Below are 25,435 nucleotides of genomic sequence, written 5' to 3'. Positions count from 1 at the left end.
CATGTTTAAAGAAGGAACACTTTTTTCAGCTGTAGTAGGGTTAATCTCACCAGCTCACAGACAGCTAAGCCTCAGACAAGAGCAGGGCTTTCCCACTCTGAACATCACATGACTTACAAGAAAAGTTTGTTACCCAGCATGGAAATGTCTTGTAATTTCTGAGTTGTTTTGGAAAGGCACCATCAAAGGTTTCCACCAACAGACTGGTCAATAAGAGCATGAAACACATTCATTATGCAGGGTAAAAAACCTCTTTAACCTCTAAGTCTCCTTTTTTTTTTTTTTTTTTTAAACATTAAAATACAGAGGTTTTTGTGGTAAAGAACTGATCTATGGTTTAATGAAAAATCCCAACTGACCATAAAGAGGTCAGCTCTTCAATCTGACAGAAACCACACACAGCAGCAGGCCAGTCAGCTCTTTCTGGACCATTCAACTAGCTGTAGCTATAGGTCCATATGTGCATGTGTGCACACACAGCTGAATACACACACACACCCCCCAAACTATGGGCATGGAACCACAAGAGTGGGACAGAAACCAGCACTTTCCTCAGTCAGCTTGACAGGCAGTGGCCCTTTGTGTCTCCTGCTCAAAAGGAAAATCATTTACGGAGGATGCTGCTCAACTTTTCACCAATTTTGTGTCTTCTGTTTCAACCCTGCCTCCCAGTTACCATTTCTAGTTAGGATTACAGCCTGACCAAGGTATGATATCCAGCAACGTCACTTCCAGTTTGTTTGGGTTTTTTGGATAGTCTCCAGCCAAGAGGAGCTACTATGGGAAAACACAGCAAAAAATTCTTCATCCTGCTATGCAAAAGAAGCCTTGGTTTACAGTAATTCATTCTCATATTCTCTGCACTTGAAGCAAGCAAAACCTGTAAACTCCAGTCAGCTTTAGAATGAAATCAGATTGAGGAAATAACAGTATAATGGGATTTTGCTGAGAAAATAACAATAAAAATTTCTGCTCCAAGAGAGGGATTAACAAGCTGAAGTATGTAAGAAGTGCCAGCCCTCCTCCTCACTCAAGTGGGTCCTGCTTTGTTACAAAGTGATAAGCAGAGACTATTTATGAAGACCAGGTGAAGGTCATGCTATGTGATCTACCGCCAGTGAGTCTGGATACAGTTCAGCCTTTCATATCACAAAGGAAGTGTGAAAATGATGTATGAAGCAGTGTATTTCCACAATTATTCTGGATCAATTTCTATAATTGGCAAAATTCTATTTCAAGTTCTTTTAAAATTAACAATTAAGCTTCACAAGTTGGTCAAAGAACACATAAGACTACAAAGTTTTGGTATAAAAGACTCCTTTTAAAAAACAGAGCTGCTTACTTGCAAGCTGTCATTCATTTTAATTTCCCTCTTAAAAGAGCAAATTAAAAAAACCCTACGAAAGAAAAGGTTTCAGAAGTACAGATGCATGAAAATTTAAAAACAACATGGTAATATCTTCCATATCATCTGAGAGACAGTGATTATTCCCACCTGTAAAATTCTGCCTCTTGCAAGACTCCCCAGACAGCAACCCCTCAAGCAGTCTCCTCCCTCTGCAGTGACTGGGTATCACAAGTGAACTGCAATTGTTTTTCTTCCAGCTGCATGCATTAAATAGTGCTGAAGAATTTAATAACATACATACACCAGCCAAATACTGGAACTTCCTATTAAAATGTCAGCAAAAGAATCTCTGGATATTCCTGCCACTTGCTTCACATTAAAAGAGACACACTTGATATTACACTAATCTCTGTATAATCAGCCAAAGTGAAGTGTTTCCCAATGTCCTGTAAGCCTGACATTAGAACCTATGTGCTTCAAAAAACATCATGGAAAGTACCAGTCGACAAACTTAGTGTCCCTTGCTGCTGCAGTCTGTGGAGCCTGCTGGAACAGGTTTGTAAACAGAAGTTAAGATCAGGTGGAAGTTCTTATAGTAAGAGCGCAACTCCAAATGTGAACAGCTGCCTCTGCTGAATCAAGTTCAAATTTACTCCAGATAATTTAAGAAGCAACAAACTGGCACCTGAGACTTTCTAGGAGAAGGCTGTAATAAAAAAAATCCTAAAAAAAAACCCCCTTTAAAACAGAAGTGTCCAGAGGAGCAGGCGGGGGTGACTGTGGCGCTCAGAAGCGCGAGTACGCGGTTCTCTGCTGCTGCTGCTGCACTGGCGCCTGGCCCTGCTGCTGCTGCAGGCGAACCTGCTGCGAGTATGGATCCTCAAGAGACTTCACAAAAATGGTTGTTTTAGGCCCAGTTTTCCAGACAATACCATTCGAGTCTATCACAGAGGACTCCACGGTGATGTTGTGGGTGCCAAGGATGACAAAGTTGAGGAGGAACTGAGTGCTGAAGTAGTCGTTGTGCGGTTCCACCCTCTGCTCCATTTCATTGGTCATGTTGTCAAGAGGAATCTGAGAACAAAGAGGGAAGGTTAAAGCACCCTCAACATGCCAAAAATAAGTTTTCAGGTCTCCCCTTGAAGGAGAGAGGAGAAAAAGGAAAAATCTGTTCGCAATTCTCCTAAACCAATACAAGTGCATACTTGAGAGAGCTTGACAAGCTAACAAGTCATCTTCCACCTGAGGTTCTCCTTTTCCACAAAGTAATGGGAGTCAAACATCACACACTTCCTAGTCCTGTTCTTTTACAAGCCACTGACTTTCTCCTATTCTCCCTTAAAAAACCCCAAACAACAAAACAAACAAAAACCTGACCCCAAAACCCACCAAAACGGGCCTGTCACTAAGTATCACATGCTAGCAGAACCTAAACCTCAGGCATGCAGCCTTTGATAAAACTGTTGACTTAAGTTTAATATGTGTCTCCTCAGACGCTATTTGATTTGGACAGTCTGTCCTCAGATTTCCACGAACGAAATAAAAGAACCATAAAACGACTATAAAAAATTCTAGAGACTATGTGGTAAAGAATAATCTACTCCTGGTTTGGTTTTTTTATATGATATATAACAAGGCTGAGTTTTCCTCATCTCAGGCAGATTCCTAATGACTTGTTCCAAACATCACAAAGCCTCTTTGTTTGGAAGAAGAGCTGTTACAAAAAGGTATTGACATCTTGCAGACTTAAAAATCCCAGATCCCCTCTACAAGTTATGCTTGGCTCTGGCCGGTGCTTGAATGTCAACTGGCAGGAGTGAAAGGAGTACAGAACCACCCCCATTCATCTCATCCTAGGAATTCTGCTACCCAGAGACAAACAAAAGAACAGCAAAACAGCAAAAAAGCTCAAGGCTCCTCGTGGCTCTGTTCTATCCACACCTTATAGTCCTGTCCAGATTTGCTCTGAAGCACTGAAGAGACATTGAGACAGACAGACTGGATTTTACGGAAAAGGCCTGGTTTGGATCCATGCTGAACCACTCCTTCCACCTTGAGGGCCAACTGCTGGTTGTTCTGCACTGCTATAGGCTCTGCTGGGTTCCTTGGAGATGGGGATAGAGCAAGCTGGAACACAAGTAAACAGAGCAAAAAAGGATGAAACAGGACACCTTCTTATAGAAACATTTCCGAGGAGAGGCTGGGTAGGAAAATCAGCAAATGGAAACACAGCCATTATCAGAGACTCATTACTATATTATTTAATAAACATCAGCAATACCAGATATTATCTTTGTATCAGTTTTATTGACTTCCCTTCTTCAAAAGATGTGGAAAAAAATCTTCCACAGAACATAGGTATATGAAGCTGAACAAAGAAGCAAAATGCAGTAAGAGTAAATATTAAAAACTTAAGCTTTCACTTTTCCCAGAAAAAAGGAACACTTGAGTAAAACAAAAAAACCCCCAGGACCTTAGTCATATATAGTCATTCTCAGTCAGTGAGCTGATATATAGGACAATTTTCTTCCAAGATACTGAACATTGCTTCTTAAAGGGAAAGGGAAAAAACCAAACACAAATCTATAAAAGCTGCTCTCTCAGGAGTAGAATTATTTGGCTTTGGAGACTCAGAATCAACAAAAATTCCAGGTACATTTTACCTTTAAGGCTTTGCAATCAAAGAACTGAATCCTACTTGTCTAAGAGACTGTCTAGTGGTTCTGAACAACCATGAACAACCACACATACATGCTATTCAAGTTACTCCTAACACATTAACCCAAATGCCATTTGCAGTTTTGTATCTTCACTAAAACTCCTTAAGCTCTGTGCCTTCAGTAGGGCTTTTCTCATGAAGACTTTCTAAAGAAATTTGAGGTCATATTTGAGCAGTACTTACCTTAATACTTGTAGACTGCAGCTTTTGGAAAAAGTACCTTTGAAATGAAAGGGGCACCTTCAACAAGGCAATGACAGCATTGCACAGACAAGCTGTATGCTGCAAGAAACAAGAGCCAAAACAACTGAGAAAAAGTATCATTCATGACCCAGGAAAAAGACATGTACCTGAACGACTGAAACAGCAGGAATTTCCATTTTAAGTCCAAAAATATATTAACACAGTCATAGAATTATAACCACTAAGATTACAATGACTATATTCAGCCTCTCTGTTTATGTTCTGCCCCTTATTGAAGGAGGTATTCTGCTGTGGAAAAAAACAAGGAGGTCAAGCAAAGCAAAGCAGCTTGGTGACTCCAGGGGCAGTCCTTGTGTTAGAGTTGACAGAGCAGGATCTGCTTCAAACACTCCTACACACAAACTCTCAGAAAATAACTCCCCTCCAAGCAAAAAGCCTGACATCTATCACAACTTAATGCAATAATTAAGTTTTAAGCCTCTTGTCTACTCTTTCTTTCCCTGCTGCACCACGCCTCTGGCTCAGATGAACACAAGCACTGCCCCTGGAGTCACCAAGCTGCCTTGGTGTGCAGCCAGCTACAACCAAGTGGACAGGGTTTACCTTTGCTGTGGTTTACTCCTCTATTCTACTTGAAATTGGTAAGGACTGTTGGATTAAGAAACCAGGCAAACAGATGCCAACCATGCCAAACCACCCTGCTCCCACCAACATGCACTTCAGCTTCAGGATGCCCACGAGCAGCAAGAGCCAAAGGCACCAGCCCTGTAAAGGAGAGTGTTACCAGCTCACTGTTGGCACCAGCACACTGCACACTGTGCTCCCTGATGCCCTGCACTGACAAGAGAAATGCTTCACTCACAAAGCACCAGAGCTCACCACCAGAGCTCAGGGACCAAAGCTAGGCTGCTCTGTGAGAGGGGGAGAATTCCTTCACAGCAAGAACCTGAACGAGGAGAATGTGCTCCAGTGTGTGCTCCGGTGTTGCAGAGTGAGTGTGGTGAGGGGTCTGACAGCTCTTGTAGTGACCTTATCAGCATCTGCTGAGCTCTTAGGATGGGAATTTTAAAAGTATTATTTTTCATCAGACCAGTAAAGCTACAGATGTTTTAGCAAAATGGTTCTTGAAGTATTTTTAAACAAGTGTGTCTCTGTAGAGACCATCTGAGTCAGAAATGTTAATTAACTGAGAATGCTTCCCAGTTTCTTGCCTGCCACAGATATATGGAGTTCTGGGGTTCTGGCCCCTTTCTCCAGACAATATACATTTAAAACTGTTACTTGCCAAATAAGACACAGGAGCATACTTCCTGTTGAGGGATTCCACTTCCTCTAGTACATGATTAAATACAGACATCATTCTTCTTTCATATTCACTTTCAACATGAGCTGTTCCATTTGAGCTATATTCCTGGAAACTACAAAAAAAAAAAAAAAAAAAAAAAAAAAAAAAAAAAAAAAAAAAGCTTTATATTATGTCTAACTTACTTTCCTCATCATAACCTGGAAGGCAGACTACCAAACAGACTGGACAAGAAAGACATTACAAAAGACATTACAACATAAAATCCATTAAGAAATGTCTTTCAAACTGTTTACTCTGTTCTTTAGATTATTTTTCCACTATAACACTTGCCCTTTACATTTAAAACTTTCTTACCTACCATTTATTCACCATTTCTTGTCCCCTCCCTCTCAGCTGAAGCAGTGACAGGTCTAACAGACTCAGCATACTTACTTCCCCTGGCTTTTTTAACCCTGCAGTGTTTGTAACAGTCATGAAAATTTCACAACACAAATCAAGAATGCCAGTCAGAATTAAAATTAAATCTCCAAGTTTATAATCTCCTCCTTTGAACAGAATTCCATCTCATTGACTAATATACCTTCTAAGCAATGCTTAATTCATAATGAGCACTACAGTCACTTAGGATGTTCACTTTTATTACCAGCTATAAAATCACTGAGAGATTTAGAGATTTTATCCACACTATTCTCCATTTAATCTCAGCCTGGAAGTTTTAAACACTGATTCAATTCATCACCACTTCAACGGTGTTTTCTAGTGGATTTAAGTTCACTGTTAGAAAAAGAGCCAGAGGTGATGGCTTTACATTAAAAATTTGAACTAATTTAGTGCATGTGTTTTCACAACTTTGAACGAAGCTAAGGTGCACTTAAAAGTGCAAGCAAGAGGTATGGGATCTAACACACTAAAATAAGTGGCTAAAGGAGAGATTAGAAATTCAAGTCTACATTTAAGATAACTCCAGTATAGTGCTCTCAAGAGCAAAATCAGTATGAAATACAGAACTCAAAAGAGAGTCCCCAGTCTGCCAGGTACAGCACAGCAGCAACAGATCCTCAAGCCTGCTCAGAATACAATTAGAAATGTCTACTGAGAAACTTTCTGAACATTCCTTGAATTCCTAGGCTTAAAGCTCCAGGGATTTATTAATAAGCAGAAAAGGAGTATGCAGTTAAGTATCAAACCTACCTTGCAGATTCTGGATCCAAAATCAGAGCTTCTATTGCATGTGAAATCAACAGGCAGCTCTGCTGTTGTCTGATATTAATACTAAGGAGTTAAAAGACTGGCACCTAAAACAAGAAATGCAGTGCATTTGGTGGCACTTTTCCTTGCTTCTGTGAAGTAAACCTACAGTCATTACCCATTTAGTGAACAGAGAGCAGGAACTGTGAAAATACCAAGTCATAAGCTGCTCCAATTTTTGTGCCATAAATTGTTTATCAAGTAATTCCAAACAGTAATATGGCAATGTTTATTTTCAAATAGGTTTTAAACAATTGGCAGCTAATTTTTATGTTATTAACTTCCAAAATTACTTCTTGGCAGTCTTCAAAGAAAAGAGGATTCTTATGCTTCATGCTGTGCACATGAGAAGGAAAGTGGACAAACCCTAGGATTTTTAAAGGATACAGTTCTACATTCCTTAGAGTTGCTGAGTCTGCATCAAAAGATGACTGATAGAGATCTCCATACCGTGTAGCCAAGTTCCGGAATTCCTCCATTGAGTGTTTCATCTGCAGAGACAATGTTACTAGGCAAAACCACAAAACAAAACAAAACAAAACCCCACACATCCAGAAAACCACTACACTGTAACATACAACACTAAGGGAATAAGGTGGCACATTAGAGAAAAATTTATAAAGTTCTTGCTTCTTCACTCAGATAATGATTTCCAAAGTGACAGGCTGTTATCCATGCATTAAACAGGTGTATTTCCTGCACCAACAAAATCTCCTTGGGTTAAAAACAAAGCAAAAGAAAAAAAAACTCCATCAACAACCTCCTCCATCCCCTACTGGTAAATCAAACTGCTCTGTCTCAGTGACCACCTACTGGTTGGATTTAGAAGCAAACCTCCTTGGTGTTCCAAGGTGGTACCAAGGCAAGTTTTGTATGCTACCAAGGCAGTTGCCAACTCTCAGCAAAAGGAGCTGCAGAAGCATCCTCAGGTATATCTATTTTTCCTCAGTGTACTCAGAGTGTCTTGAGATGTTTCAAAGCAAGGTGTGAAAAGCCTTGCTGCAAGCTAGAGTGTACCAAGTGACTCGCTACGTGCATATCCTTGGAAGCTGTGTGCGTGACTGGAGGAGAACACACACGCGAACACTGAGCTTCAAAACACGGCCTGCTACAGGCAGGTGTTTTCAGAGCTACAGGTGAAAACCAAAACCCACTTCACAGCTACTTTTCATTTCTTTGGTCAAATGTGTTTGCTGAGGAGCAAAATTCATACCCGAGTCACAAACACAACTGCACAAGAGTGGAACGGGAGCACGTGCCTGGTTGGAGATGCGGCCACACCTCTGGAGATCATTTCCCGATGTCATAGCAATCGTTGTGGCAATAGCTGGGGGTGGACTTGTTTTTAGGCTGTTGCAGGTACAAATAAGTTGAGAAAAAGCTTGCAGAAGGTCAATCCTGAGTTTCACAAATCCACACTGAAAGCTCAGAGGATTAAGTGGCGTACTAGCAGCCTGAAACACAGTAATAGGAATGTTGGCAAACTAGGTCAAAAGCAAAAATGATAAAATTACACTGCAGTGTCACTGAACAGTCTCAGAAATCTGAATCCTCAAGTTCAATTCTAAAAGCTGTTTTTAAAAAAATTACATTTAACAGGTTTGCTCAATTTCAATCATACTAAATATAAATGACATAGAAGTTACATAATTACTAAGTCATATTCCAAGCATGTCACCCTTGTAACAAATGTGACTTAAGCAGTGAAAATACTCTTAGGGCATCTATTTCCTCTTTTTCCTAAGGCCAAGCCATTAAGCTTCAAATTACATTAGGCCTGATAGACTTTAGCATAAGAAAAAGTACACTGAATTGGATGGCAAACAAGAAGAACAAGGACTGAAAAAGTGATTCTTTGCATCAGCCAGAGGAGAAGGAATTGGCTCAAGTTACCCACAGCATGAGGAAGGGGTGATTTTTTTTTTTGGAACTGTGAAATGGATGGGAACATTATGAAGGCACTGAACCTTGCATTTGATGAAGGCAAGAGACACAGTCTACTGGTAACTAAGAACAGTAAATAACAGAATTCCAGGAGGGTAGACAAGCTGCTGTTGTTCAGAAAATACAGTTCTATGAAGCTTTGCTCCCAAAAAGCTTATCTGACTTGTAGAAGCATCTGTGACAACTCAGGACACCCAGGAGGGGGTAAACTGCAGTACTGGAGGTTTGATACTAGTTAAGCCAAAAATTCACTACTTATTTTTCTTAAACTGATGGATTTTGAGAAGAACAAGCCCTTCCCAAAAACAAAGCACTGGGACTTCATCTTGGACTCATGCCTGTCTTTGCCAGTGCTTCTTATTCCTTACCAGGTCACTTCTCAAAGCAGAAGTTATAATCTACCCCAAAACTTTACTAAGAACCATTTCTCTGCTGGCAGAAAACCAGCTAACTGGTTTCTCATGAAGCATCAGATCATCTGAGAACTGGCCCACTACTGACTAAAGTGAGAAAACATCAGCCCACTGCAACCACTTTAAACTGCTGAACTAGATTTCAACTGAAAAAATAAGACTATTTCATATTTAAACCATTAAGCTCTCTTATCTATCACTTTGCTTTTCCTTTTCCAAGGGCACCAAAAAACTCCCTTTTGAACTGGAATTGTTCAGTTTATTTTGCAAGGATGGTTTCAGAAAACTCTCTGTGGAAGAGGGCTGTAATTGCTCTACAGAGACTACATGCTTTTAAAGAGTAAAGTACTCATATCAGAAAAGCCAGACATTTTTAGTAGCACAAATTGGACTTGAATTTTGTAAATGGAAACACAAGCCTGTCTCATTAATACTGCAATTCACCTTATCTGCCATGGGCAATAAGTGAGTTACAATTCTTTCTGAAAGTGACAGAAGTATTTCTTTGGCTCAGCCAAGTTCTTTAAACACCACCACTCGACATATTTGGAGTTGGTGCTATTTAACCAATGGCTGTGCAAGTGCTTTATTCAAGTTTTGTATCTTCTTTAGATTACCAGCAGTGGAAAAATAAACCCAATGCTTCCAATGAGACACAGGATCTGTGCCAGAAAGAGCAGGACCCATTCAAAACCTTTGCTAACTCTCCAACCAAGCACACATCAAGACAGATGGGGACTCTGATCAATGTGCTCCCTGACAAGTCCCTGTTCTCCCAAAGGGAGAACCTCTTATCCATAAAGCAGAGGGACTTCCTTCCCTCAAGCGTACTAACTCCAAAGAAAGACCACTCTGCAGTGCAAGCAGAGTTTTATGTTTATCAAGGAGGAATTGAGAAATTTCCCAACAAGGCGCTGTCTGAACATTTCATCGTTGCTAAACTGGGCTGAACATCTACAAGAGATTTACTGACACTGTGTTCTCCAGCTACAGAGTGGAGCAGCTACATAAGGCTCATCATATGCACCACTGGTCTGTGGTACCAGCAGAGCTGAGTCATGCTCTGCACTGAACAGCAGCAACAGCAGAGCTCAAGTCAGAGGAAAGAGAGCAAAAGCCTTCAGCAGCAAGGCTGTCACGTGCATTTTGTGGCACTTTGCTCCCCTTGGAGAGGCTGAGTTCTATAGACAAGCAGTGAGTGCCTCCTTTTACAGCTGATACACTCAAGCACAGCTGGGAAATTGTCCAGGGTGATGCAACAAGTCAGCAACAACCATCAGTAAAACCCAATTTCCTCCCCTCTGACCTACAAATCCTGTACTCACTCCTCTGGACCACAACCATCCATAAGGAGGGCACTGGGCCCAGAAAAGCACTATATGCAACAGGAACTGAAGTCAGCACAAGAGATGAAGACAGGAATCCTTCAACAGAAAAAAAGCCCCAAACTCCATGGAAGGGGTAATTAAATTACTAGATCACAGTATGACCTATTTAAGTGTGTTATTTTCCTGCCTGTATTAAATATTAACATCTAATTAGATGAGGTCCTCCTCTCAATGTCTTCTTGATGTTAGAGAAATCCTGAAGTGTTGAATTAAAAGCCTGATTCATTCAGCCAACACTTAAAGACAAACACTTCAGGAATGATGGATCTTTCAGAGGACAAAAGTAGAAATTTATGTCATTGCAGCTTATTCAGGGGCATTTTATTAATAAATAGTAATATCTGAACTTTATTAAACAGTAAAGTCTGAATTGTCATGACCCTAACTGTCCAGTAACTAAAAGAACACAGCAGCTTCACTGAAAAGGCATACAGAAACTGTATGTAAAGGTTTCTTCATGGAAACTAAAATATGAAAAAGTACTGTGTGAAGCTGGATCATCTTTGCCTAAGAAGCAACTTTACAGCAGGAACTGAAGGTCCCTAATCATTAATTTTTTTTTTTGTTTATGTTCACAGACATCATACAGCTTTTAGTATTTTTACCACTTCAGAGAAGCAGAAAGTATTTGCAAAGTATAAAAGCAGGCACCAGTTGGATTTGATGAAACTGAATTGTCCTTCCTCTTATTAGATTGCTATTAGGATTCCATGAGATCACATTGTCAAATAGAAGGCAACATGAACTCAGCAAGAGGGAGGAAGACAATTGAATCCCTCTCTCTATTTCAAGAAGACAGCAGCCAATTTAGGCTAATTCCCAGGCTTGACTATTACAATAGCTTTTATTCACCCAAAGCAAGGAGTGGAAAATTATAAGTATTGTAACTTTAATTAAACAAGATTTGTCCCATTTCATTTCATCTGATCAAGACAGGAAATGAGGGGTGGAGGGAGAAGAAAAAGCAAAAAGAAATCTAGCTAATCACACTTGGCTGAGTGACAGGATCTTTTCTCTCAAGATGCAGTGTGTTACTACTGAGATGCCTGCAGAGGAGAAGCAAAGAGAGTCTGGCAGATGCCAGAGATACTGAAGAACTTTTCAGAGAGTGAAGCACAGAACCCATGCTGCAGCACCAGAAACATCACCAGCAGAGGTGTGTGCTGACCGTCAGCGAGGCGATTCCTTTGTGGTAGGACTTGAGGGCTTCGGCGATGCAGGAGAGCGCGGAGCTGTAGCTGTCCTCCTGCAGGCCTGTCAGGCACTGCTCGGCGTGGGAGAACTCCTTCAGGCTGTTCAGCCAGAAGTAGAAGTGCTCTGAAGCCACTTGGGTCAGCAGGCTCTGGTACAGCTCTCTGGCCATGTCGTGGTTGCCCTGTAATGACAAGAATGTTTCTGAAAGGGGACGTGAAAGAAGGCTGGGGATTTCTACAAAACTTAGGCAAATAAGAAAACAGGAACATCTCCAGAACTACTCCCAGCTTTGAAACAGAAATACTGAAACCAGTAATTTCCCAATTATTTGACTGTGGCAATGCTAATAATAAATAAAAGCACAAGTGCTTACTTTATAGAAATAGCAACCTGTAAAAAAGTATAGTATTTATTTACACAAGATAATTCAATAAGATGAGAAAAAACCATGGAAATTTACTTCAGCATCTCATACTAGGGCTTCTGTGTAATTCTAACCCCAACTGTGAATTTACTTAAGGGAAAAGGGAAACAGTATATTTTTCTTCCTTTCTTCACACTGAAGAAAGAGAACTGTACATCAGGATGACCTTCACATTCTGAAGAGCAGTCAGACAATACAGATTAGGTATGAGCTCAAGAAAGTGCCAGGACATCACTTACTTCCTTCTCAAACACTTCAAAAGAATAAGTGAAAAAACCATTTTGATGGGATGAATTCCCAAATTATATATATCTGAATCTGCATTCCAGGAAATTAGAAGAGAGAGTGATTTTTATTTTTTTTCCCCCCCATTCACCTCCTCCTCCCAAGTCCTGCAATTTTCCTTATTCCCTTATCCAATTCAAAGAACTCCTTGGCATTCCTTCAATCACAGCAAACCATTTTTCTCCAGGTATTTTCACTTACCATTCTGGAAGCCTGCCTGGCTATCCTGTAGGCTGTCCATCCATTGGAGGCATTCTCAAGCTGCTGTTTGATCACAGTTTTGATTTCTGTGGACAAAGCTTTCTGACTGGAAACAAATATCACTGTGGCAAGCGAAACCTAGTAGAGAGAGAGGAGTGAGAAAGAAAGTTATACTTCAGTAACTAAAGAATAGAAGAAAAAAGCCATTTCTGTTTTATTTTGGACTCAAAATGACATAGAAGATTACATATATATATTTTAACTGCAAAACTTCTCAGTCATATATCTTTTAAATAGTTACAGCAATCCAAGTATTTCTTGTAGATAAAAGTAACTTTCATTTAAAGAATCTCAGCTCTGCCTTTTAGCTGAAATATTTCAAATGCTCCAAGTAAATTAACAGAAAGCTTGTAATTTCTTTTTTTAAATCCAAATTCCTTTCCAAGTATATGTGATGAAAACATTTTTCCTTCTGGCCATATATTAAGTAATTTGCCTCAGAGCACTCTATGTATATGGAGCTAGCTGCCATTTGGCCTTTAAACACTACTTTAGAGATACTCCAATAATTTCAATAGCCAGGTTTGCCTAAGCAGTGCCATCTGCTGGAAAATCTAATGGAATACACTGCATAGGACAGCTCCATCCAGGAGATATTTCTACACTGAACACTGACATAAAGAGTCAGAAGTTAAAAGAAAATTGAAACCAGTGGCTACAGACTGGCACATCAACCTGGACACATAACAAATGCCTTAGCTGCCCTTTAAAATACAGTCCATCCCCAATTGTTTATACAGACTTTATCCATCAAGGGAGGTCTTACCAAGAGTTCCTGCTTTTTATCTGTGGCAGATTGTCCAATTAATTTATAGAGGTCCATTAGGTCTCCTAGCATCCCATCTGCCAAGACAGGCAGCTGCATGGCAATGGCTGCCAGGCAGTGGCACATGAGGATCCTGGCGTTGTCCTGGGCACTGTGCAGCTGTGCCAGCAGGGATTCCACCACGGACTGGCTCAGGTGGGGGCGGCACTTCACCAGCTTCACCATGCAGGTCAGCGTGATCTGCAACTCACACAGCCCGCAGGTACCATCAACACAATGGCCTCAGAACCAACAAAGCAGGCACACTTACTTAGCTGCAAGCAGGACTGCAGAAACACAGATCTGGTATTTTCACAACTATGTACTCTACAAAAGATGAGATTTTTCCAAGAGCCCAAGTCTTTGTTCCTGAGTAACCAGCACTAAAACATCACAAATTCAAGAAACATTAGTAGTCTCTTACAACACCAGCCCTTAAGGCAAATAACTAGAAAAATTACTGATAGTTTCTGAAGCGGGAAAATAAGAATAATCATTCATAAAAATGTTGTGACAATGTACATTGCATCTCCATCTCCAAAAAGCAAGTTGTCTCCAAGATTCTCTTTGTCCTCCAGGGACATCTCCAGCCAACCTTCATGTTTTATTACAGCTTTCCTCTGAGAGGAATGCTCCCTACCACCTGCAACAACCCTCTTATCCTAGAGCTCAGAAGAATTGTACTATGGCTATGCTCAGTTTCTCTACTGCTCTGAACTCTGATTATGGACAAACCAGAAAAATAATCTTTTCCCTCCAGTCTGTTATGCTTCCACCAGAAAGGATCTGGTGCACACCAGATCTCTGTTACACAAGCTGTTATTACAACTAACAGCTGTGAAGGGGAAGACAACAGTAATGTCACCTTTAAGGTTGCCTGAGCTCCTGGGCTGTCGTCTTGACTACAGAGAACAAGAAGAGCTTCTAAGCCAAAAACTGCATCTTGCTCCAAAGGCAGAAGATCTACAAAAAGAAAAAGAGTTTGTTTGTTCTCTGTTCTGTTCTCTGTGACCATAGTTGTTGTAATGCTTGCACTGCTGCAGCAGTCAAGACAATTAAGAATCTTCCTAACACTTCTGCTTTGCCTTACTTTGATGGGAAACAATTCTGCCATTCCATGTCTTGGGTAACTATTCAGCAGCCCCACTGACACTTGCAAAGCATGCATAAATCTTGGGACTAGGATTTCTCAATGCCCTGCTATTATTTTGCAACAGGCTCTGTGCAAAGGGCTTTCAAAAGTTGACCAACAATTCACTAATCTTACAGCAAAGGTAAAACAAGCATTCATTTAGCATGAGTTCTACTCTGGGCAGTAATTTTCTCTAAATGAGACAAAGATGGAACCTTCCCAACCATTCATAAGGCCATACAGAGTATTCCCTACTAGATTAGAGTCCCCATTCTCCCTAACCAGCATGAGGGATCAGACAGATTTACAGCCAGGTTCACAGACAGGACGAGTTAATCCGTGCTAAGTGCATAAGCCTGGCTGCACACAGAGCCACTGCACTGCCCCTGCTTTCCCTTACCTTTTTCCTGGCAAGAGGCTGAAATATTGGTCAGAATTCTCACTCCATGAGCTGCAATGCCACGGTTATTATGGTAACAGCACTCCTGTGCTAGTTTTACCAAATCAAATGACCTGGCAGTTGTGGCTGCTGCTCCTAAATAAAAGCAAGGCAAATGGAACATGAAACTGCACAGTCCATAAATATACCACAGATCTTTAAGCACATTTCTGCAAAACCATTATATTGATTTAGGTTTTTCTCCTATGTTTAAACAATAGGATGAAAATATTTTGCTCTCTTCAGACAAACCCAGAGACTCTCTCATTCTTGAACACTACACAAGTTAGACACATGAGAAAGAACATTTGGAGCTTAAGGTTGATGTTTCAGGACTCAGAGAAATATTGCCTTAAGAAATATTATGTCTGATTAAAAAAAGCTGGTGGGCCTATTAATTATTAAGCCATGCCAGAATGACTGAAGAGGATGTACTATTTTTTTTTCCATTTCTACAGCCCAGATTTGAGCTCATAACACTCATTTGGGCAGTCTGGCTTTCAAGAAGAAAAAAGAGTGTGATCATAATTTTGAGAACAAGATACCTTGAATCACTTTTAAATGTCTACTTTTTCTACAATTTCTCCAGAATATTGTCACAATAATTTGGTGACACCTGGTACTGCTGTAGGTCAAGCCCACAAGGGTGGAACAGTAACATGCCAGTCCACTCTTACACCATGAAGCCTCCCTACTACTCAAAAATTATGCAAATCCCTGGTTTCAAAGCACCTTAAACAGAATGCAGGTCAGCCACTTGAGAGGCAATATGCTCCTTCACAAAATGAAGAAAACTTGAGGACCCAAAGGCAAAAACCCTTTTAACATACCACAGTACCCACAAAACACAACAAAACCATCATTATTCCTGACTATACAGTGTCCCATTTTAAGTTTACGTATGATGAACACAGTCTGACTTTCAGGGTTGTGAAATTCAAAAATAGTTTTAGAAAATGCTACAAAGTGTTTAGATGAAACTGATCAGCAGCAGAAAACCAAGATATTAGAATGCCAAAGGTAATCAACTAATCCAGTTTTCTTACCTGGAGCACTGCTGAAGTACTGTTTAATGGCAATGGTTCCTGATAATGTGGAAAGAACAGATAACATGCCCATTTTCAAGCTGTCATAAGGAGTGTTAAGAGCAGATTCACAGAGCGCCTAAAAATCAGCAGGAAAAAAAATACAGAGGTAAGAAGTAGCATGAGCTATCCGTATGAAAAATTTAGTTGCACTTCTCTGGTGGGAAGTTTTAAGAATCAAGATTTTTCCCACAGAAAATACTTTACTAAAATCAAAAGCCAAGTCCTCAAGCATCTGGTTTAGAGGACTGAGGATGTGGCTTGCAGAAAAATGACAGTGGGTCCTATATGCTAGGAAACATCAATTATAAATCATTAATTAATTAAAAATCAGTGGCAAAAATATTATCTGGTCTCATTGATCCAATATTAGAAAAGATTTTAAGACAGTTTCAGGCATGCTGATTATCTTGCATTGTAACAATCTGCAAGGTTCTACATAAATATGTCTCTGAAGAGCAAGGTTTCAAGAGTCATTTCCTCTAGCAGCATTGGTGTCCAACAGGAGTTTAAGGTTTTTGATAAATAAATTAAGGTGCATTTTATGTTTTAACTCATTTGTAGTAGAACTCATGTCTTACTTTTTGTGCCTTTTGCCAGATTTTATCACAGGTCTTATCACATTTAGGTTTGAATAACTCTGCAAATGCACATTGTTCTCAATTCCTTATGCCAACATTCTCACAATTTAGTCATTCACTGGTTTTGGATGCTTTTTTAGTCAACAGAAGGGACAGTAATATGAGACATAAATAGAAAATATAAGTATATTCTGCTTTAGAGTGTGCCAAAACTGAATGCCAAAGAGCCAGAAATGGAATAAAGAAAAACAACACAATTAGTTCCATAGAACCTAAAAAAACCCCACAGTGTTCTTATCAGGTATATGGATCGTGTAAGGGTTAAATTCTAAACACAGCTGTGATTTGTACCAATCAATATTTTGCTAATCCACTGAATAGAATGGCATCAGCAGACAGAGGAACATCTAATGATTGGAGTAGAAAATGAGTCTTGATGTCTCCCAAGACACCGACACTTTACTCCAGTGCTATCAGATCAGCTCTCAGGGCATATCTGAAACAGTGACTGTGAAGACTGCCAGGAGCACAGAGGAGTTAGCAGGATGGACTGACTGCTCCAGGCAGCAACAGCCTCTGAGGCTGATGTCTAAAAATCAGTGAAGCCTCCACAGTGCAAAGACCAAACTTCCCAACTGACCTACACAGGACAGACCTAAAAGGCTGAAGAAACTAACCAATGTTTGTTGGTAAAAAGGTACAAGAGGCAGGCCTTGCCATGAGAAAAGGAGGGTCTGTTCCAGTCCTTGGTGTATAAGCATAGTATTTTGTTTAAATTATCTCCACTTGCTGGGAGAACAACTTCCCAACTCAAAATGTCAACTTATTATTTCACAAGTCAGAAAAACTCTATTTCTGCATGCCATTCAGCAAGCAGTACCAAGCTTCAGACAATTAGTTTTGTTTTCACCCACTCACTTGTTTGGTTCTGACATCAGTGGAACTCTTCCCTATGCATTTCAGCCATCAGGACACCTACTTTACTTCAAAACACTACATGACAATGAAAGCCACGTCATCAATGCCTCTCACTTGTACTGACATAACTACTACTGAAATATGGGATAGAGTAGCATTTTCTTCACAAAAAAATCCATAATTACTTAAAATTCCTAAAATAAAATTAATTTCTGGAGTTAACTCATTATGAAGAATAAAGCAGTTCACTAAAGCAAAAAGCTTTGCACACTCCAAACCATCACCTCCAAAAACTGGGGACAAAGCAGAACCTGCTTTATTTCTCACATGATTGTTAACAAAAACCTGCATAGTTTTTCCTTCCAGCTGCCTAATGCTCCAACAGGACAGGATCCAAGTAGCTTCCAAGAGTAACAAAAGCAAAGAAAAATGACCCAGGAAAAAGTAGAGCTGTAACCCTCTGCCATTAAGTTCCTGAAATATTTACTTTCCCATTAATATAAACTGAATTTATTTTCCATAGTCATTTCTACCAGAGAGGGGGAAGGAGAAAAAATTCATATGCAACTGTGATTGAAAGAAGGCAGCAGTAATATCTACAACATAACACAAGTTTCCCCAAATAGCACAGGGAACTGCACTGTCAACACCTGCTCACTGATCCAACAGGAGTCACAAGGCTACTATTGCAAAAACCCCATTAATTCTAAGAAATGAAATCAAAATTCCATTTGTCCCTTCAAGCACCCCTCGCTGGATGACATGTTTTGACAAATCCCAGAGGCTGTTTTGCACCAGAGCATTGGCGTGTACTCATTGTGGTAAGATCAGTGTAAACATTCAGCTCTCACATCTGTTACCTGAAATGGGTTTGTCAGATGGAAAAGCTACTTCCTCATGGTACAAAGGCCTCCTACATGGCACATGCCCTCCCTTGGTAAAAATGCTTCAATCCTTGAAGTGTAAACTTCAAGGATCTTTATCCTTGAGTCAACTTATCCAACTGAAGACATTCTATGAGCTGCTCATTAATGCTTGCCTAGTCTGCTTGGCAGAGTAACCTAACTTAAGGGTATGGAGATGCATGTTACTCCTTCCTTTACCTCCCAGATAATTCCTCTGGGAAGAATTCTACAACTCCTTGGGAAGTTTCATAATAAACTTTAGCTTAAAAAACACATAGACCTGAATATTTTCTCGGCTCCATGTATGTGGTGTCTTGTTGGCCAACAACCTCAAATCCTGGATTGCAAGCCTCTTCACTGCCTTCCTGGGGTCATTTTTCAAGTACTGCAACAAAAGTTGAATCTGCAAGAAAATAAATTCATTGTTTAAGAGTGATGCTGCTAGAAGTATTTTCTAAAGAAGTATTTTCTAAGGAAGTATTTTCAAAAGCACTCAGGAAGAAATGTTGAGCACACAGAGCCAAAACTAACTTGAGAAAGTATGAACATGCCAGCCATGGTTTTTAGTCTCCATCCCCACCCTGGCTACATCAGTTTTATGCAGTATTGGCTGTTGTGCTGCAGAAATACAGCCTAAATCTCCATGTTTACTACCATTAAAAAAAAATAAAAGCAGCACATTAAGGGTTCTCATGTTGTTTCAGTAGACTGAGGTTCAGCACCATCAGAAGCATCATCTGAAATACAGAAGTGAGTCACAGCAGAGAGTTTCAGACAGATCAATGCCATTATATCTAACAGACACCAGCCTTGCATGGCTGTACCGGGCTGAAAGAAAGCAAATAGATTTTTGTGACTCCTTTACAAAGATTAGCTGGATGAGTCTCAGGTGACACTGTGTTCAGACCTGCTCTGTAAATCACATCCACAAAGCTCATTATCAGAAGATAAAAAGCATTGTATTTTTCCATCACTGCTTTCCCACTACTTGGTTTATAGTCCTGAATTTAAGGAACTGATTGAAATTCCTCAAAATTCTCCAAGAAATACACTTTAAATGCATTAAATATTCATGTGCTTGCATGAAAGAAAGGCAAAAGGCACACCCACAACCCAAGACAATATACAGAAGTGCAAAGTGAAGCCTGGCTTTCACAGGCAAGTTGAAGTCTTTTCAGAAAAAGTCAGGGTGTTTATTTTCCTGTATGCTATTCTATCCTTGTTGATTTGAATCCCTGATTTAGAAAAAGACATGTTATGAACTGTAAAAAAGGAGTAATGTGTTTGATACAGTCACCTGGAAATGGAACTAAAAAAGGCAAAAAATATGAAAGCAGCAGCAGTTTTCAGGGTATTCTTCCTTGAAGGATACCTTGAGCACAGGAGCAACCAACCCAGCACAGGCATCACCTTTTGTTTTGATCAGCAGGCAGAACCTGAGTGCTTTTAAAATGTACTTTGTACTTCAACAGAAGTCATGCCTTAGGAAGAGTTACCTGCTTGGGAATGTCAACCAAAGAAGAAGCAGCAAGCAGAGTAAAGGTGTGCAGGGTGACAATGACCATCTTGGTGGAGGGGTAGGAGGTCACCAGCTGCTGCAGCAGCTGCCGGGAGCTGGAGGCCAGGCTGGCATCGTGGTGCATGTGCTGCAGAATAGGGATCAACTTCAGCTTCAGGTCCACAGGTGTGGCCAAACCTGCAACAAGGAAAGAAACAGCCAGTTAGTCCTTGGGCTGGCTTCTTTTGGCAGTTCTGAGGCACAGAGTATGTCTGGATTGCTACCACTGCTGAAAGGAGATTGTGCAAACACCTGCAGTGGCTTCAAACAACTCATGCTCTAGCTAGGTGTGAAATGACAGCACTATCAAGCACTTTCATGGCTGTTTGAGAAAGCTGCTCCTTGCTTCCCTGCAGGTAACACACAAATCAACTCATCTGAAGCAACCTATGAGAGTCTATGCAAGTTTATTCATCACACTATAGATGGGCTTTTATTCTGTACCAAACAGGTGCTTCAAAAACTTAAATTTTAGGAGGATTTAAGATAACCAGACAGATTATTGGTCAGCTAATTTAAAAACTGGAATCATCTAAGGGCAACAGCATTCTGATATCTGATATGTAAATATGAATCAAAGAATTTTCAGAGAAATTAAAGTTTTTCCTCTTCATCATTCAACATACACATGTACCTTGAATCATCTCACTGATTTTGTTACATATTCCGACGGCAAAATCCCTGTGAAGAAAAGAAAGTACCAGGTGAAATGACAAATAAAAAATTAAGTCATTAAAAATAGAAAAAAAAAAATTGACTGAACTACCAAACACTGTGTTTTAACAATTAATAGTTACAAAAAAGAGTGCCTGCCAAAACCTGAGTCATTTCAGAACCCCTGCACACAGGCATGACCAAATGAGAAAATGAAAGCTTTCAAAAACTGACAAGCAGCACTACAGTTTGCTAATTTCTGTAAAGTAATTCATGATTAAAGCTGCTATTCCAGTTCTCAATCTCATAGCTATGAGCTTTCCATTTTAGAAAAAAAAACAAAAAACCAAAACCTGCTGAACCTGTATTTAGATTTCCTTACATCATTATTGCACATGATTGTTTTGCTATAAAGGACAGCAAAACAGAAAATAGTAAGGTTTGTGAATGTCAGTGTTAATGGAGTTTCCACTCTCTGTAATATGAAAAAGTGAAAAAAATAATTCTTACTTAGATTGTGCAGAAAAGTTGGCAGCAGCAAATATAGCAGCTTCAACTTCCACATTATCATGGGAATCCAAACTCTGGCGAATACTGTGATGTGCATTCTTCCTTTCTGGAATGATAGATGCCATGCTGCCCAACATCCTGCAGAAATAAATCACAGTAAAATCAGGACAAACAGTGATCATGAAGAAATGATGAAACCAAATAAAAATTTTAAAAGACTGGTTAAAAGGCTATGCTTATATAAGTATGTGCTCTTTCATGACTATTACAGAAACAAGCAAATGCTAAAAGTAAACATGTAATTAAATGTAACAGATTTTGTTGTGTGGGTTGCATCAGTGGTTTGATAAAAATTCCATTACATTTTGATAACTTTTAGCTTGAAATTGGCACAGTGAGTAACTTACCAAAAATTCTTTAAAAATTAAGAGTTCACTACGGCATGATTTATTTCCAACATCTTTCAGATCTAAGATAAGGTTATTAGTGAAAAAAGTAGCAACTTCTTGTGTAACTGCTAAAAAAGTAGCCTGCACTTTACCAAAAATACCTCAAAGATACCTTCCAGGCATATTTAGCATAATACAGTTAAAAGAAGAATAAATGTTGGATTTATACTGATGGTAATTTTAGCTACAGTTCTGTGCAAATATTTACAATTATCTAGCAATAAAATTCCACAGACACAGTTTTGTTTAAGCAGCTTTTTCTTTCAACATGTTCTTCCTTAATGACACTATTGAAGGAGAACAAAAAAATATTAACAGAAGATTTTAAACTGAAACTGTTGAACCAACAGCTATTTTACCATTTTATTTGATGTATCCTGTGGATTTAGATATTAAAGTACTTATGCAAACTGAGAGGATTCCTGGGACTTGTAGCAGCCTGTGAAGATAACCTTCAATGCCAGTCAACAACTGCAATCTTATATTAGAGCACTGAACAGGAACTAGAAAAACCATGCAGACATATTGTATTTAGAGATTTCTGAGACACCAGGGCATGAAAACATAATCTCAAATGAAACGTTGAAAGAAAAAAGAAATGGACATATGAACAAATCAAAGCCCTGTTAATGCCTCCCATCTCCCAGTAGTAAAATGAACAACAGTTCCAGATGGGGGGGGGGGTACAAAAAGAATATAAAAAGAGAAAGACAAGTGCTCTCTTCACATTTGAATTCACCTGCCCAGGGGCTGGAAGATGCAGTTAAGAGGATCATGTTGGATAGCATTAGAGACACAGACACCAAACCAGCAGTAACATGGAAGACAGATTAACTTGATTTGTTTTCCCACTTGATTTCCAGAAGTTCAAAGCAATCAGTAATATAACAGCATTTCCTTAGAATTTATTGTTCAGAGATCAACTAGCAGTTCCAGCTAGGACAAGGCTAACTGAAAAGCATAGTGCAAGCCTAACAAGGTTCATGTAAGCTGCAAGTTAACAAAAACTATTTTGACACAAAAGGAATCACTTTCACTTAGTCTAAAAGTATCCCAGGCAAGATATGATATATTGCATATAGCTACTGTCTGGGTTATGCATACAACAGATTCAGTTTTCTTCTCTGGTGTACACAAAATTTCAACACTGCAAATTCTGTTTTGCCTGGGACTATTCACAAAATTCTTGCCATCATAAGTGGTTAATAACCTTGTTCTTCTTATCCACAAAATTCTCACCATCATAAGTGCTTAGTTACCTTGTTCTTGCTATCACCAATCCTTATCATTCATTCATTCATGCCTTTCAAAGACAGATGTCTCTGCTTTTAACTCTATAAGCAATGTATAAAAAGCCTCCTTTATTTCACTCACAGAATCACAGAATAGCCAGGGTTGGAAGGGACTTTAAAAATCATCCAGTTCCAAACCTCTGGCCATGGGCAGGGACACCTTCAACTTCACCAGGTCGCTCAAAGCCCCATCCAACCTGGCCTTGAACACTTTCATGGATGAGGCATCCATAACATTTCTGGGCAACCTGTCCCAGTGCTTCACCACATTCATAATAAAGAATTTTTTCCCACTATCTTATCTAAACCTACATTCTTTCCATTTGAAGCCATTCCCCCCTGTCTTGTCACTACAAACTCTTTTAAAAAGTCCCTCTCCGTCATTCTTGTAGGATCCTTTCAGGTACTGGAAGGCCACAATTAGAGCACCCTGAAGCCTTCTGTTCTCCAGGCTGAGCAATCCCAGTTCTCTCAGCATTTCCTCACAGGAGAGGTGCTCCCTCCCTCTAATCATCTCAGCTGCCTTCTCTGGACTCCCTCCAACAGGTCTATGTCATTCCTGTGCTGGGGACCCCAGAGCAGGACACAGCACTGCAGGAGGGCTCTCACCAGAGGGGAGCAGAGAGGCAGAATCCCCTTCCCTGGCCTGCTGCCCAAGCTGCTTTTGATGTAGCCCAAAACACATTTGGCTTTCTGGGCTGCCAATGAACATTGCTGGGTCACGTCCAGCTTTTCATCCACCAGCACCCCCAAGTCTCTCACTGCAGAGCTGCTCTTGGTCTGTCCATCCCCAGCCTGGAGTGATAGCAGGGGTTGCCCTGGCCCAGATGCAATGCCTTGCACTTGGTTTTGTTATTCCAGACAAGCACTTATAGTGACTTACAGGTCTGAAGTGAATCAGAAGCATTCACCAGATTTGCAGTAAATGAGGATCCCTCCTGCCATACATACCGGAGTGTAATAGCCCGAGCCACCGGATCATTGCTGTGGATCACCGAGAAAACTCTCTTGACAAATTCATCCACATTCAGGATCTTCTCCAAGTGCTTCTCACTCTGCTGAGTAACTTTCAGCACACACAGCCTCAGGAAGTTGTTCCTGTTAGAAATTACAAGCATTTCTTTGTCAGGCTATTTTGTAACAAAAATTCAAGCACTTTAAATACTAAATTACTTAACTACAACTTTTGGAAGCAAATTAAAGCAAGGAGAGAACTATGATTTAGAAACATCTGAGTAGACTGATATAGTAAAATAGAGACTATTAACATACTATTGCTTTATTTTCCAGCTCAGATTGTGTCAAACTAAAGCCCAATTCCAGGGAAATGAACCTCTGACACCAGTGAGGAGGGGTGTAAGCAAATGCCTGTTTTATGCACACACAGGGATCCAAATCTGCTGGAAAAACACATTCAAGACTAAGACAGAGAAGTCTTAATTACCACTGTCAAGTGCTGAGCAAATTTATTTTCCTTCCTGAAGACAAGAGTGAAGATTCCACAACACCAGCATACATCTTTGCAAGCTTTTAAGAAGCAGCTTTGATTCCATTATATACATCACTTAGACAGCAGGCACTCTGAAAAGCTGTACTTCGAGCTTTGTTAGAGATTAGGTTTGCACGTGTGACTATCCATCCATTTACGAGGTATGATTTCAGTGTGCTTATAGAGCAAAACATACACCAGTGAACTTAAATCAGTCAGAGAGAAACCTCAAACCAGGACAGATGGAAAGGAACTGTGTCGTTACCACTCACAGACACTCAAGCCCCCTAAAGAAGTAGAAAACAAGTTCCAATCAAGCACAACCGCAACAGGCTGGGTACCAGAAGGGTGTTGGCAGGCGAGCACGACAAGCCAGACTCCAGTGCAGGACACTCCAAGGCACGGCGCGTTCCCATGGATCAGACGGGAATGGACAAGAGCAGACGGGCAGTACTCACCCCACTCTGAAAACATCGGCCAGCTTTAGGAACGCCGAGTTGATGAGAATGGGGAACGGGTATTTCTGGAAGAGCCTAGGAAAACGAACGACGGCTTCGCACTGCTCCCCGAGCTTGCCAGACCTGAGGCCTAACGGAGACAGCAGGAATTACCGCAGGCACCTCCAGCCCGGGTCCTTCCTCCGCCCTCTGCCCTGGGTAAAGCGGTACCGAGCGAAGCCCCCACCCCGGCCCCGCTGCCAAGGCCGGCGGCAGCGCCGATCCCGCGCGGGCTCACCTTTGTCCAGCTCCATGAGGGCGGAGTTGGCGTCCAGCTCCTGCTCGCCATAGCCCGCGTCGGCCAGGAAGGACTTGCCGCTGGCCGCCATTGCTGCCGCTCGCCGCCGGCCCCGCGCACGCGCCGCCGTGAGTCTGACCCCGCCCTCC

The 25,435-nt window shown here is 40.6% G+C and overlaps 1 protein-coding gene across 2 annotated transcripts; it reads right to left on the bottom strand.

Moving 5' to 3' along the window:
* Positions 1-1,300: 1,300 nt before the first annotated feature.
* Positions 1,301-25,420, bottom strand: INTS7 (integrator complex subunit 7). Of its 2 annotated transcripts, XM_059841085.1 has the most exons (20): positions 25,287-25,420; positions 25,010-25,139; positions 24,014-24,160; positions 21,322-21,459; positions 20,792-20,838; positions 20,096-20,295; positions 18,880-19,002; positions 16,157-16,274; positions 15,072-15,206; positions 14,405-14,502; positions 13,501-13,740; positions 12,675-12,812; positions 11,739-11,945; positions 8,085-8,279; positions 7,213-7,316; positions 6,769-6,837; positions 5,557-5,689; positions 4,251-4,349; positions 3,290-3,475; positions 1,301-2,422 (listed from the first exon to the last, which is right to left on the bottom strand). In XM_059841085.1, exons 1-20 carry the CDS (start codon positions 25,375-25,377, stop codon positions 2,135-2,137), a joined length of 2,886 nt encoding a protein of 961 aa, XP_059697068.1. In that variant the 5' UTR covers positions 25,378-25,420; the 3' UTR covers positions 1,301-2,134. The 2 variants fall into 2 exon arrangements, 1 of the variants encoding a protein (XP_059697068.1); XR_009485701.1 differs by lacking the exon at positions 1,301-2,422 and having other exon boundaries at positions 3,336-3,475; positions 5,579-5,689.
* Positions 25,421-25,435: the final 15 nt, after the last annotated feature.

Source organism: Haemorhous mexicanus, chromosome 3 (genome assembly GCF_027477595.1).
Source record: "Haemorhous mexicanus isolate bHaeMex1 chromosome 3, bHaeMex1.pri, whole genome shotgun sequence".
Classification (NCBI taxonomy): Eukaryota; Metazoa; Chordata; class Aves; order Passeriformes; family Fringillidae; genus Haemorhous; species Haemorhous mexicanus.
This window is presented reverse-complemented; position numbering and strand designations above follow the sequence as displayed.